The sequence below is a fragment of the Trichosurus vulpecula genome, chromosome 7 (genome assembly GCF_011100635.1).
Source record: "Trichosurus vulpecula isolate mTriVul1 chromosome 7, mTriVul1.pri, whole genome shotgun sequence".
Lineage (NCBI taxonomy): Eukaryota > Metazoa > Chordata > Mammalia > Diprotodontia > Phalangeridae > Trichosurus > Trichosurus vulpecula.
Window position 1 is genome coordinate 58942690 of NC_050579.1, and position 15821 is coordinate 58958510.

Genomic DNA, 15821 nt, shown 5'->3' on the forward strand with positions numbered 1-15821 from the left:
TTACCTTGCTGACAATACTGAGTCTATCCTTGGTGAATTCCCTCATCTCCTATATTCTGCTACTTTATTCTCACTGCAAGCCATCCTTCCCTCTATTCTTCCAGGTTAAAGGAATGAGAGAAAAAGCATTGATTAAGCATTTATGCTTTGGGGATTCAGATACCCTTGAGGAACTTAGATTCTGATGGGGAGACACTACAGTACAAGATGATATACCATTTATGTAATAGTTACCATTTATATGATGCTTTAGAGTTTGCAAAGGGCTTTACAAAAATCTCATTTTATACTCACAACAACCCTAGGAAGCAGCACTATTATTATCTTCATTTTGCAAGTAAGGAAACTGAGGCACACAGAGGTTAATTGACATGCCCAGGGTCACACAGTGTCTGAGTTTGAATTTGAATTCAGATCTTCTTCAGCCCAGTGTGAGGATTGATCTTTCTCAATCCACTGTGCATGAGAATGGTGGCTGGGAAAAGATATTCGATCTTGTCAGTGTTAATAAACATTTATCAAGCACCTGCTATATGCCAGACAATGTGCTAAGTGTTAGTGATATAAAGAAGGCATAAGATATCCCTTCCCTCAAGAAGCCCCCAATCTATGGAGGAGACAACACATGAAAAGCTGAAAAGTAGGGGAGGGGGAGGGAGGTTACCCACTCCAGCCATGGTGAGGTCATGCAGCCAGGATAGGAAATGATCTGAGGAGGTATGTGAGTGTCTGATGAATTTCTGGAGAGTAGCCAGGTGAGAAATGATGAGAATTCCCTGTGTGCCATCCTCCAATGGAAGACTATCAAAGGAACTCCCAGCTGCTCCCTGGGAAATCCCAGTGGATCCACCAAGCTGTCAGTGGACGCACCCTGTCCAGAGTCCATGGCAGCGTTGCCTTGATTACTGTTTCCAGAGTTGAAGAAAGCAGGAAACAAAGGCACCCACACAGAGGCATTGTTGGGGATCTGGGGCTGGCTAGACATAATGGTCAAGAGTGAAGTGTGGATGCCCAGTGGTTTAGCTCTTCCAAAGCATGATCTCTGGAAGTCCACTTCAGAGGATGGTTCAGCATGGCAGGAAGAGGGCTGGGATGAAGCATTAGAGAGATCAGTGTCACAGGAAGATTCTTCCTGTGGAAGCTAATGCCTTGAACTCTGTATTCCCTCCCCTCCATCCATCTTCATCCTTTCCCTCTGCTAGGTTTCTTACCTCAGTCTACAAACATGTTCCCATTTCCCCTATCCCGAAAAAAGCCTTTATTTTACCCTGACCACCTTCTGAGCTTATTCTATCTTTCTGCTTCCCCTAATTGCCAGATTCTTAGTCAACGTGCCCTGCCTCCTCTTCTTCACACCCATTTACTCCCAAGTCCTTTGCACTCCAGCTTCTATGACTATTTTTTGTCTCCAAGGCCCCTAAAGACCACCTTATTACTAAATCCAATGTCATTTTATGTCTCTCCTCACCCTTGACTCTCTCTGGTATTTGACACTGTGGGTTCTCTCTCTCTTGATGCCCTCTCCCTCATCTTCTGTAATATCACACTTAGGGTTCTCTCTCCTCTCCACTAGCTTCTGCTGCTTCCTGATGTTCCTCCCATGTTCCTTAAATGAAAGTGTTCCCTAAGGTTCTCGTAATATCCCTGCTTCATCTGCAGTATCCCTTAAATGATTCTGTCTACTTTTATGACTTCAAAAATGACCTTTATACAGATGATTTCTTAATCTATATCTCATGTACCATAACCTCCTCAGTTTTGGTTCCATACTTTTTAACTGCTGATACATACTTCCTCTGAATGGCTTGCTGATACTTTAAACTCAGCATTTCTAAGTCTAACCTCTTCATCTTCTCTGCCTAAACTTGCCTCTCCCTCAATTTCTTTATTTTTGTTAAAAACACTGTGATCTCCCCATTCACCAAAGCTTTAATTTGTGGTTATTTTCATTTCCCTGTCCTGCCAAATCTAATAATTTCTATTTTCACAGTATCTCTCATGCCTTGGCCCTTCTCTGGCTCCCCACTGCCACCATCTTGGTTCAAAGCCTCATCTCTTCTCACACTATTGCAATAGCCTTCTCGATGATTTTCTTGCCTTCGGTCTTTCTGTTCTCTGCATCACTTTCCAGCTCTTCCTAATATCACTATGGTCTTATTGCTCTTCTACTCAGAAATCTCCAGGGACCTTATTTTCCACTGGATAAAGTGTAAGCGCCAGACTCTGGTATGAGATCTGCCACAATCTGATTCCACTTGAACTGTCAAGCTTTGCCTCATTTCAGTTCTCCTTCATAGAGTCCATGTTAAGTCCAAACGGTACAGCCGTCTGCTTTTCATTCTTGTCCTGCCTTCCCTCACCCTGGTGCTTGTGCTTTTACATGCATGTTTATCTCTATCTGTTGAAATCCTCCTTTCCTCAATGTGGACATTGATGTGGATTTCGATGACACTTCCTCCATAAAAATTTCCTTGAAGGACTCCTCTGCCCGAGTGCAAGTGATCTTTTCCTTCTCAGACTGCTCACGTTACTACGCTGGCACATCTCTTTTGTGACTGACTTCATAGTCCTTTATGTCACTGTTATTTGTGTACTTTTCATTCCTCTGTCACATTCAGTGAGAACAGGGCTTACATTTTGGCTATGTCAGTCAATCAGCAAACACTTATTAAGCACCTACTCTGCCAGACCCTGATTTTATTAATTGAGGATACAAATGTAGCAATGAAATTGTCCTTGCCTTAGAGGACCTGGTTGTGACTTGCCCACATTAGGTGTTTATCAACTATTTGTGGAATGAATACTTTTGGTTGTAAAGACTTGCATCACTTCTTCACAGTTTTGTTAGTTTCTCCTTTCAGATAATTACCAAGATATCTTTATGGCAATGTTTAGTGATTCCCATTATGTTGGCTAGTTTCTTGCATGTGTCTTGGCTGCCTAATAATTAGAGTACTCAGAACTTGTCCTCGTGTAGTTCATTGTTTTAGATATAGATTATTTAGATGCTTTTCCCCCCACGGAGATGGGATGTTTCTGTTTCATTCAGGCGGAAAGTACAGCAGCCCCTCATAGACCCTGTCCCAATATTGATTGACGTGGAAGCTTCATTCTGTTCAGTTTTTCTGACTTAGGTTGGTTTGACCCTCCTTAAGCAGTCTGGTGACTCTCTACTTCCAGGCGCTCACCATATTTATACTGGACTTAGTGTAGATACCTGAAGAATTTTAGCCCTACTGCAGTTTCAGAACTCCGAAACTCATATGATCCACCAACTTCAGCCTTCCCCAGTAGAGGGGATTATAAGCTTTCACCACTACCCAGCTTACTTAGGATAATAGAACATCTGGTTTATCACAGTGGCTGAACCTGAAAAAAAACTGGAGATGTAAGTAGAATTTTCTTTTTTACTTAAAAGGCAGAGAGTTGTGGAGATCTAGTAAATTATAGTATAAGTGAGTTCAGTGTCAGTGATCTTTTTGCATTAGAGGGAGAGGCTTCTAGGTAGAATCTAGTGTTGAATGAGGCTATTTTTTAACTTAGTCTCTCAACTAGTTACCATCATATAGAGTAAAGCTCTGTTTCCTGGCATAAAAAACTGTCCTAATCCTGGGTAGTCACTTTATATATTCAAACTACCTGATGGGTGGGGGGGGGTGTGATGACTTAGAGTAACACATCATCATTATTGGTGTCCATGCCCCAGTAATGATGGTGAGTTAATAATATAACCTTTACTTACCAAAAAAAATACCTTTTAATTGTTTATATGTGTATGAATTAAGCACAGTCTTCTCAGTACCAGTGGTGTCAAACTCAGATAGAAACTGGAGCCACTAAATCATAAATGAGGATAATCATAAAAACAATATTAATATTAATAATAATAGCCATCATTTATATAGCCCTCACGATGTGCCAGGTACTGTGCTCTGAGCTCTTTACAACTATTGTTTCATTTGAACTTCATAGCTGCCATTATCCCCACTTTACAGAAGTTGTATTTGCAACAGAGGTTAAGTGACTTGTTTAGGGTGATAGAGCTAGTAAGTGCCTGAGGCTCCATATGAACTTGGGTCTTCCTGACTCAAGGCCTGGAGCTCTATCCATTGTTGCATATTAGAGAAAACCACACATTGACATTACCTATGTTGGCTTGTATTTTCATTTATTTATTTGCCCTAGGCCAGGGCTGTATGTTTGACACGTCTGCTTTCCACAGTAGATGCTTAATGGATAATGATTATGATGATGATGATGATGACGATGACGACAACATTAATAATTCCTCTCCATGAAGGAAGTTTCCTTTCTGGCATTTGGATAACAAATGATCATAAGTGTCGAGTCATGGTTAACATAAAAAGAAAATGAAACTATTCATAATATTATTTTCTCTTTAAGGAAAGCCATGAGAAAAATGAGGCCAAAACAGATTTCTATAGAGAATAAAAGGTTCTGACATACTTCTCTTCCTCACTGTGAATAATGGGCAGTGCTTTTGGTGCAAGTATCCACATACTGATGTTTTTCTTTCAGTGACACTGGAACAGTGGCTCCAGAAAAATGCTTGTTTGGGGTAATGTTAAATATCGCTGCAGTCTTGTGTAAGTACTATCAATGGCCTTAACATCTTCTAGATTAAGTAGTAACTAACCTAACTGCATAGAATATTTTGATAGTTGATTGAAATATGCTGTTAAAAATAGTAGCAGCTGAATCTATTCTTTATGTTTTAAAATGTTGCTTATCTTTCACAACTTCAAGAAAATGTGATTTCATCAACTACCACGTCAACCCAGATCTCTTCGGCAGCTTTCTAAAGCATCTTCAAAAGTTCTCCCAACTTAAATGGTTCAGGCTTTGGCCCACAGACATTTAGGCCCTCTGTCACCAGGCCTGTGCTTGTTATAGTGGGTGAAAAATTACCTCGAGTTTTATATAGATTGCTTTCAACTGAATTGTTGAAGTTTTTGTAGATAAATACATGTTGATTTTTTTTATCCGCATTTGCACAATATTACAGTAGCTGTATTGCTGGGACTTAGCTCAGTAGTAGATATGCCTCCCAGGGTTGCAGAATAACAGTCTCATATATAATAACTAAGCACATTTTTTTTCTCCTGCTCAGCCCTCCTAGACCAGGGAAAAATTGTGTCAGCCAGAAGCATTTCAGCTGAATCCTGGTCTTATATGCTCAGTATTGGCCCTGGATAGTTTTTCCTGTCTTACTCCACCAATCAAGGACAATCAATGAGAAAACCCACCAATGCCACCCAATAATAATATAATGGGATATGCTCTAGCTGTAGAAGATCAGGGTGGAGGGGGAAACTAGTTGTGCCCGTGTAATTTAGGGTTAACTACAAGTTGGAGAAACTTTCTCTAAGTGTTTATGCCTGCCTCCTTCCCCATTTCTGTGTGTCTGTATTGATGTGTTTGTGTGTGTGTGTGTGTGTGTGTGTGTGTGTGTGTGTGAAAAAAATATACATATGTATTATGTATGTTTTACACACATGGAAATGCATGTGTCTGTTATTTAACCACCTGATCTCTTAGACTTCAATAAATATCAAGGTTACTGGCTGTATTCTTTACAACAATGTAACAAACAACAGAACAAAGCTATACATAGTTATTTACAGTGTATCAGTTATAAATATGATCACAGCCAAAGTAAGCTTTAACTATCATCATGACTACTGACATGTCCTCATTTCTGGAAAAGTCTCAACATTCAGTTAGTTCTCTCAGGATACCAATCAAATTCTCTCTTCTTTTTGTTTTTTTAAACAGTATAAGGTTAAGCTTAATTTAAATAGTCTGTTTAACTCCCAATTCTCCCTATAGATTCCTCATAAAATGACATTTAAACTGTTACTGCCACATTTTTGTACCTTTTAAAGATACAGCAGTTGTGTCTATTGGGGCAACTAGGCAGCACACTGGACAGAGCACCAGGCCTGGAGTCAGGAAGACTTCCTTAATTCAGATCTGGCCTGAGACACTAGCTGTGTGACCCTGGGCAAGTCACTTAACCCTGTTTGCCTCAGTTTCTTATCTGTAAAGTGAGCTGGAGAAGGAAATGACAAATCACTCCAGCATCTTTGCTAAGAAAACCCCAGATGGGGGTCACAAAAAGTGAGACACATCTGAAGCGACTAAACAACAAAAAATTAAGTTTATGGTCTCTGGGAAAGAGACTATTGAAGTTGTATTATAGCCATTACACCAGTGTTTTTATTTTACCAGTCTGCTTCCATGCTAGTCCATCATGTAGTTTTTCATCCTCACTATCTCCATTCCCTTCATTTCTCAGTGAACCAACTCAGCTTTACATTGTTCTTCATTTTTAAATCTCTTGCCCTTCCTTGACTCAATCATTGATTGTGCCTTGCCAAAACCCATTGTTATTCCCACCATCCACTCCTTCATTCCTATTCATGTGCTCCTGAACAGAAAATTATGAAACTGCATTGACTGGGCCCCTTATAGATTCACATGATATAATCTTAACTGAGTCCTCAGGTTCTATTTCTTCCCAATTTGCTATCCTGCTATCCAGGGTGGCTATTCCATACCTTCTCATCTCTCCTCAGTCTCATGCTTCCATCCCCCATCCTCACAACTTCATACTTCACTAGAAAATATTGGGGCCATTCACTGAGACTTCCCCTTCTCCCATCTTACTCAACTCTTCTCATTCAGACATCTTTTTCCATTCTGTCCTCCTTCACTGTGGTCTTGGATGAAAAGGTAGCTCTTTTCTTTGCCAAAGTCAGACTTTCAGGGTGAAATTTTGATCCTATCCCCTCCTGACTTCTCCAACAGATTGCCCCACCCCATCATCTCTACTCTCTCTTCAGATATCTTCAGTATCTCCCTGCCTACTAGCACTTTCCTCACTGCCTGGAAGCCATCTCCAATCTTCCTGATCTATATCTGGCCACTGGACCCTGATGGCTGCAGAGGAGAGAGAGTGAAGCTGGTGAGCTTGCACAGCCCTGCCTCACTTAAATACAGTTGGCCAGTCATGGCATCACCTTCCTGATGTCATGGTCCCCTTTGAGAATGAAGGACAAACAACAACCTCACTGCCTGTTAGTCTCTTTTATCCTTTAAAAGCCCTCACTTGATCCCACCATCCTTTCTAACTCATGTTAGCTCCCTCTCCTCTTTGTGGCTAAACTCCTGGCAAAAGCCTTTTGTACCACAGAAGTCTTTACTTCTTCCTCACCCTTCAAAACCTTCTGCAACCTAGCTTCTGACTCCCATCATTCAATTGAAGGTACCCTCTGCAGACTTACCAGTGATCTCTTTACTACCCAGTGTAATGACATTTTCTCAATCCTGATCCTCCCTGATCTTTCTGTAACATCTGATACTTTGATTATTCTGGATGCTCTCCCTTCACTGAGCCTCACATCTCTCTCCTGGCCCACCTTCTATCTATCTACCCACTTCTCAATCCCCTTGTTCTTTCTCTGTGTCATGCTCATTGTCGGTGTCCCTTCAGGCTCTCACTTGGTGATCTTATCAGTTCTTAGTCCCTCTTTTCCTTCCCCTGTCTTGCTTGGTGATCCTCTTAGCTCCCATGGTATTGTTTATCGGCTCTACACAGATGATTCCCACCTATTTGTATCTATCTCTGATCTCTTTCTGAGCATAATCTCACATCACCAACTGCCACATGGATATCTCGAAGTGTCTGTTCTCTAGGCATCTCAGATTCGATGTACCAAAACACAACTCATTATTTTTCACCAAAAACCCTTTTTTCTCAAGTTCTTATTGCTGTCAAGGTTACTGCCATTCTCCCAGGCATCCAGAAGTATAACTTTAGAGTCACCTTTGATTCCTCACTCTCATTCATTCTACATACGCGTGGAGTACATATATGTAGTCTGTTGCCAAATCTTGTTTCTCCCTCCACAACATTTGTTAAATATGCCCCTTTTCTCCACTTACACGGTCATCACTTTTGGCCCTCTTCACCTCTCCCCTGTAACTATTACGGTAAACTTCTCACTGGTCTCTTTGCTTTGAGCCTTTCCCCTACTCCAGTACTTCCTCTTTAGCTGCCAGGGTGATCTTTCTCATCTGTAAGTTGGACCATATGATCCCTTTTCTCTATAGCTCCAGTGGCTATCTTTGATCTCCAGGATCAAAAATAAACTATTTTAGCATTTAAAGGAAGCTAGGGATTGCCCAGCATGGAGGAGGGGGAGCCTTCCGAGCATGGGTGGACAACTTGTACAAAGGTACCAAGAATAAGTAGGTTTGTTTGGCCAGGCCATAGAGTATGTTAGTAGTAGTAATATGCAGTCTTTCTGGAAAGATAGATTGGCTCCAGATTGTGAAAGACTTTAAACGCCAGGCAGAATAATTTGTATTTGATCTTAGAGGCAATAGGGAATCCCTGAGATGAGCAGAGGAATGACCCGATCAGACCTGTGCTGTAGGACTGTCACTGATGGGAAAGACTGGTGGCCAAGAGGCCAGTTATGGGGCTGTTATAATGGACCAGGCTAGAGGTGATGAGGGCCTAACCCAGGGCGGTGATGATAGCAGCCTTCCTCCATTATTGGCACAGCCTCCTGAGTGCTCTCCCTCTAGCAAATCTCTAAAGTCATTTTCCTCAGACATAGATTGACCATGTGGCTCCCCTACTCAACCAACTCCAGTGGCTTCCTGTTGCTTCTAGGATAAATTATAAATTCCTTAGTTTAGCATTTAGATCCCACTACACCTGTGCACAGCCTGTATTCCATGCCCCACACTCTGAACCATATGAACTACCCTTCTCTCTACTCCTCACATATGCTGCTCCGTTTCCCATCAGTGTGCAGCTACACTGGCCACCCCACATGGGTTGAATGTATCTTTCCCTGTACATCCCCTTTTTTCCTTTAAGGTATAGCTGTAGTATCATCATCTGCATAAAACCTCTTCTGATTTCCCCCAACTACCAGTGATCTCCCTCCCACACTACCTTGTATTTAATTACTTTGTAAATATTTGCATTGTCTTCCTATTTATGCTAAGTATATATACATACTTATCTCCCTCATTAGAATTTGAGTTCTGCGAGAGTAGGAATTGTTTCATTTTTTTGTACTTGAATCCCCAGCACCTAGCATGAGTGGCAGTCATATAGTGAACATGTAATAAATACTGTTGATTGATTGGAAAAAATGGAGAAACATAGGCTAACCACTCATCTATTGCAGTGGATTTAGAATTGGATGAATATCCATTTAGAGGAATCTGTGCTTGGCCCTGTGCTCAGAAACACATTTATTAGTGATTTAAATAAAAGTGACTTAGATAAAGATATAGATGGCTTATTCATCCGCTATACAGAAGACACACAATTAGGAGGTGTAGATAATTGGGCGAGAGAACCAGGAGCCAAAAAGATCTTGACAAGTTAGAACTGAATCCAGTAAGATGAATTAATAGGAAGAAATGTAAGCACTTTGGTTCAAAAATATCAATTTCGTTGCTACAGGACAGAAGAGACAAGGCTACACAGCAGTCTGTAATAAAAGGAGTCCATGTTGTGATAGGACGACTAGCTCAGATAATTAATAACCTCCTGTGTGTCAGGCACTGCGCTGCATTCCAGCATACAAAGCAGTGCTAAAGCAAGGAGCATAGATCCTCATGGCCTCAACAACATAAATAACTAGGCATATACAAGATACGTAAACAACGGATAGAAGAGAATCTGTCAGGGGAAGGCACTAAGCAGCTGGCACTACTGGGACACTAAGATGCAAAGGTGAGGGGAGAGAGAGAGAGAGAGAGAGAGAGAGAGAGAGAGAGAGAGAGAGCGAGCCTTGCAGGCATGAGGGACAGGCAAGGCAAAGGTGTGGAGGTGGGAAGTGGAGCATCATATTTGAGGACTAGCAAGTGTGAGGGAGGGTAGCGTATAAGTAGACCGGAAAAGTGGGGAGGGGCTGTGTCATGAAGACCTTTTGATGCAAACAGAGGGGTTTCCATTTGATCCTGGGGCTGAGGAGAAGCCACCAGCATTTATGGAGCTGGGGGCTGGGGGGAGGGGCCGGTGGGCTGGAAGTTAGATCTGTGGCACAGTGGATAGAGGACTGGCCCTAGAGTCAGGAGGACCTGAGTTCAAATCTGGCCTCAGACAGGTACTAGCTGTGTGACCTTGGGCAAGTCACTTAACCCCAGTTGCCTCCAAGGAAAAAGAAAAGAAAAAAGTCACCTTTGCATCAGAGTGTAGAATAGATTGGAAGGCAAGAGAGTTGAAGAAGAGAAATCATGAAGAAAGGTATTGCCGTAGTCCAGGTAAGAGGCAAGGAAGGTCCAGGTGACTTTTGTGGCTAAGTTCATGAAATGGAACCTATCCAAGACACGTTGTGAATGTAGATGTGAGAAATAATAAGACTGAGGATGATGCTGAGGTCGTGAGCCTGGGCCATCAGGAGGATGGTGGTGCTCTCAACATTAGTGGAAAGGTTGGGAATAGAAGATTGGGGGGAAGTATTAGGAGTTTTGCATGTGTTGAATTTGTGGTGCCTAGAGGATAGACACTTCAATATTTCCAAGAGGGTTTTAATAATATGTGACCACAGCTCAGGAGAGAGACCAGGACAGGATATATACGTCTGGGAATCATCTTAGGAGCTTGTATTCTGAAAAATCGCTCATGTGATTTTGGGCTTCATTAAGAGAAGCATCATGTCCAGCCAGATTAGAGAGGTGATAGTATGGTTGTAGTATGACGTCCTGTTAATGTCATACCTGCTGTATCGTATTCAGGTCTGTGTACCAGAGTTTGAAAATGCTGATGAGAACACTCAGAAGAAGGAAACCAGGATGTTGAAGGGCCTTGAGATCATGCTGTATGAGGACTGTCTAAAGGAACTGAGGATGTTTAGCCAAAAGAAGACTTAGGGGTGGCAGGTGGAGGGAGGGCAAATATTCTTCAAATATTCCAATGGTTTTTCTGGGGAAAGCATGTTTAATTTGTTCTGTCTTGACCCCAAAGTATTATGGATCATCTTGGGAGTTTTTACCTCTAACCAGTCAGTGAACATGAAGCACTTCTGCATCTGGTGTTTTACTGGGTGCTAGGGATGCAAATTCAACACTGAAATAAATCCTGCCCTCAAAGAGGAAGAGAGATGCACCTGTGTAAGCATATGCAAAACCCCATGTAAAGCAGACACAAAGTAACCTTGGATGGGATGGCCTTTGAAGCATTACTTGGTTCTTCAAAGAAGCTGGGACTTAAAGAGGTGAGGGGAGAAAGCTTTTTGATGTGAGAAACTTCCAGTAGAGACAGGCAAGGGAGTTGACAAAGTTATCAAGTGAGTGTACAGAGAGGACAGAAAGGGCAGCCCTGGATAGAACCCATCCTGGCCTAGAACCACACGTAGTGGCATGGCATGGAGGATGGGACCACAAAGGGAAGAGCCTCAGTGAGGAAGCACTAGAAGGCCTCCCTTGATCTAAGGAAGGCCCCAGGTGAGAACACGCAGCATAAATTCATGGTGGACCCTGTTGGCACAGTTGTGAATCCCTCCACCTTGGTTCAGCAGCACTTAGGCAGGCGCAGAGGAAGTAGATAGTAAGAGTAATCCAGATTGGAGTTTGGTGAGACGTGAGCAGTGATAGGACATGGGTGCTAGGAATTCAGAAGTAATGGATTGCCAAGAGGTCAAGATGGATGTGGCCAGAGTTGTCAGGATGTTGTAGAGAAGATGGTAGTTGGACTAGAGGGACCCTAAGGCCCTTCCAGCTCTGATAGGCTTTGACTTTGGTCTCCTTTTTGAGATTATCTTCAAAAGGGCCATTTGTGTTGCCAGAGAGTAATGAACTTTGTGATTTTTTTCCTTGTCGTTCAAAACTTTACTACTTCTGAATTCTCTTTCTAGGTGTTGCCACCATATATGTTCGTTATAAGCAAGTTCATGCTCTCAGTCCCGAGGAGCCTCGGATCATCAAATTAAACAAGGCTGGCCTTGCATTCGGATTACTTAGTTGCTTAGGACTTTCTATCGTGGCAAACTTCCAGGTTTGTGTGGTAGTTCACAATTTTCTAGGAATCCTAATGGAATTCACTACTGGAAGCCCAGCATGGACGTTTACTAAAGACTGTGTGGTAGAAAAAGCCTGAGGTTAACTTTATTAAAGCCTGACTTTTCTTTTTCTTTTGTCAAAAAGGAATGTAGCTTGACGTAGGGAATAGAGTGCTGGACTTAAGGAGAGGAAAAATTGGCCTCGCATCCTGGATCTGAAACTATCTTCAGCTACGTGACCATGGGCAAGTCACTTAGCCTTTGAGATTCAGTTTCCTCATCTGCAAAAGGAAGGTCGATAATGCCCTGTAGTATCTGACTCACAGAGTTGTGAGAAGCAAGTGAAAGACTACAAAGAAGGCACTTCACAAACCTTTAAAGTGCTATACTACAGAAATTCCATCTATATTATTATTTTAAAATATGTTGCCCACCTAGAAATAAAGTTCTATTCACATTTCTAAGCTCCTTACCCCCAAGAATCTGTGTCTCATAGATTGTGCTTCAGGATACTTGAGTGAATTGGACTTAGGTTTTCATTGTTACGGCTGCTCATTATGGCCATTTAATACAGCGCACAGATTGGAACCTCTTTAGTCCTAACCTGGGTAATTCTTGTTCTTATCTTTCTACAAATCCTACATGGAGAGGATATCCAATGTGCTAAAGGCCTTCCTCTGGTTATTTGATAGTGGATACCAGTACCTCGACTAAAGTCCTTTTTTCATCCCTCATCATGGCATACTGGTGACTCTGGGTTCTTGAAGCATATACTCTAAGCTGAGCAGCTTGGTGTGGCAGAGCCTGCCAAGGTGGGAAGACTTGGAGGAAGAGCCTAGCGATAGACTATATGTCTTTTGTCAAAGGACCAACCTAGCTAAGTTTGTAAAATATCACCAAGTTGACCCCAAAAGGATAAACTTTTCAGCCATAGCTTATGAAGACTATTTACTGAGAAGTGGAAAGAGCAGCATCCCACATCAGTGATGGACATGAGCACCCCGGTAATATCAAGGATCTGTTGAAGAAAAAAGGATATGCAGACATTTAGGCTAACCATCCCTCATTCTTATTACATAAATGACCTACCTCCATCTTAGGCATTTTTGTCCTTGAGGACATGTTTTATGCCATTTCCTACTTGAAAGTAATCTTCGGTGAAGTGTTGAAGCCTGTTTACACCTGCCATTTTCACTGCCCTTCGGTCCACTCCATTAACAGACTAAGTATAATGTCTTCTAGGACCAAAAGGGTCAGTTTGCTGCTGTGATCTTCTACCTTTTTGAGTATGATTATAATATTCATGGCGGGGTTTACTTTATGCAAATCCTAATTTAATCACTGTTCATACCATAAGAATCAGGTATACTTAAATAATTCTTGAGGCTTGCTTGTCAATAACAGAAGGTTTTTGGAGAGTGGGAGAAAAGAAGCTAAAAGGACCAAGCAGGTTGGAATGTTTACTCTGTGAAGACATCTTCAGAACTAGAAATGATTTTGGAGAACATCTAGTTTCAACCCTCATTTTATAGATGAGGAATCTGAGGCCCAGGGAAGTAAGGCCCTTACAAATTTAGAGAATATAATTGTCATCTAAAAGTTTTATGACTTAGCAAAATTGAAGTTAAATTTATGTGAATACAAGTGAATAATGAAATTTCTAGAAAAATAGCGTAATAGTGGGAGATAAGACTTCATTTCTGCCTTCCTAGGAAATTCATAATCAAATAGATTCTTGAAGGGAAAATAATTTTTTTCATTAAATGGAAGATAAATTCCTATATTTTATCATCATCATCCATTAATATCTGTTAAATACATATGTATGTTTAATTTGGTTTTATATCACATTTGTGCTTCTAAATTTCTGTTGTTTTGTGTCATCTAAAATGGCAAAGCGAGATGTTATGTTTGGAAACATCAGTTGTTAAAGTTGTTCTTTTGTGCGTGTATGTTTCTGTTAAAGAGAATTACAGTGACCCTCTCTTTGTGTTATCTAAGGGGCTGATGCTTTCTCCCTTCTTGCATCATGACCACAAGGGGGCACAGTTATTTCTGTAGAGTGAGTTCTAAGAATGCTTCCTTTCGTTTTCCTCTTTTCCTTATTACTGAATCTTTGCTGAGAGTGATTCGTAGCAATACCAGATGCCCATCATTGCTATGGACAAATAGTTTTATTCAATGGTTTTACTGCCTAATTCTAGACATTCTCCTTTCCTGCCACAGCTGTATTTGCAAAGGTGCCCAGTACTTAGCTTCTTGTTTAGAGGTATTGGGACTATCTTGAGCCAATAAAATTGGATGGTGGCATGGCAGTGTTTTTAAAAAATGGATTTTTATCAACACCATTGACTGGGTTTCCTCCCATATTTATATAGTAGAGCAAGAAGGGCCTAAGAGAAGTTTCAGTGGAGTGGACCCTTCACTGTCTAAGAAGCACGGTCCATCAGAGGGGTGGAGTGACACCTCGCTAATTTGGAACAATGTGGAGGAAAGATGCTTGGACTATGTGACAAGCCCCAATTATCGAATAAAAGAAAAGATGGCATTGCACGTGTTTCTGTTATAAGCTAAGGTATATGTGGATACTGATAAGTAAAATGAGATGAATTCATTTTGAAAATGACAATTCATAGTGAAAACTTCATTGTGTAAAATATACCATAAATACCAAAAGTCTCCTTACATGAGATAATTAGTTATGGGACTAGGGTCTAGGACTGGAACTGCCACCATGTGATCTTATATCTACATTGAGATAGACTCCATTTTCCTGGAAAATGAGGGGTGGTTAGACAATTCCCAGGGTCTTTTTCAACCCCCAAATTCTGAAAATGAGTTCAAATTGAAGGTGCAAGAGAGGGATCTTATTTTTTGAGCCCTATTGACGCATTGATTTTTAGACCGGATTCCTTTTCTGTGTGAGTTAAGCCTTGAAAAATCATAGGGGAAGAAGTTAACTTTTTACTCAGCTAAGAATAAAGTTTTCCTACATCTGAGCTATCACAAATTCCAGGTATTTAATGGTGTGTAGAGTTTCCAAAGCTTTTTGTAACAACGAATGCTTAATTGAAAATCTATGATCAGTACCATCAGAAGTGTCTTGGATTATAATTTAAGTGATCTGTCTTCCTTTTTCATCCCTCAGAAAACAACAATCTTTGCTGCACACGTATGTGGAGCTGTGCTCACTTTTGGCCTGGGATCCCTTTATATGTTTGTTCAGACAATCATCTCTTATAAAATGCAGCCTAAAGTTCATAGCAAACAAGTCTTCTGGATCCGGCTGATGGTGGTTGTCTGGTGTGGAGTGAGCGCGTTTAGCAGTATCCTTTGCAGCGAACGGTGATTATAAGTAGAAATAAACCAAACAGTAAAATGACGTGAACACTGTTCTTCCATAAGGAGAAGGATAAAAGGTAGGTACAAGAAGCATCATCCTTGGATTGGTAAGCCTATGCATGTAGTTTAAAATTTGAAACACAAGTTTCATAACTGGACCAGAAACAAAGACATCAGCCTCCTGGATGATCAAGGAAGGATGATTAAAGGAGGAAACAACTACCCTGGCCATGTTCTGTTCAAAAAAAGGTAGAGGAAAGAGTAGCGTTTCCATCTGCAAGATGCCTAGCAGAAGTTTGTAGTAAGGAGTTATTTACCTCCTTCTCTTCTTTCAGTTAGACTGAGGATTAGAGCCATCTTGTTTTGTTCTGCTAGGTGCGTGTATAATTTGATCTAAGTTTTTATTAACTGACTGGTGCCATGCAGCAT

The 15821-nt window shown here is 41.2% G+C and overlaps 1 protein-coding gene across 3 annotated transcripts in view; it reads left to right on the forward strand.

Annotated features, from left to right (window-relative positions):
- The window catches only part of DRAM2 (DNA damage regulated autophagy modulator 2), a 36805-nt gene that overhangs the window by 13608 nt on the left and 7376 nt on the right, over positions 1-15821 (forward strand). For all 3 annotated transcript variants that reach the window (XR_005010861.1, XR_005010862.1, XM_036766613.1), the window contains exons 4-6: positions 4540-4607; positions 11907-12046; positions 15199-15376. Coding sequence is in view for 1 of the 3 variants with exons in the window: in XM_036766613.1 (XP_036622508.1) it covers positions 4540-4607; positions 11907-12046; positions 15199-15376 (386 nt within the window). In the remaining 2 variants the exon portion in view is untranslated. The remainder of the gene's footprint in view (positions 1-4539; positions 4608-11906; positions 12047-15198; positions 15377-15821) is intronic.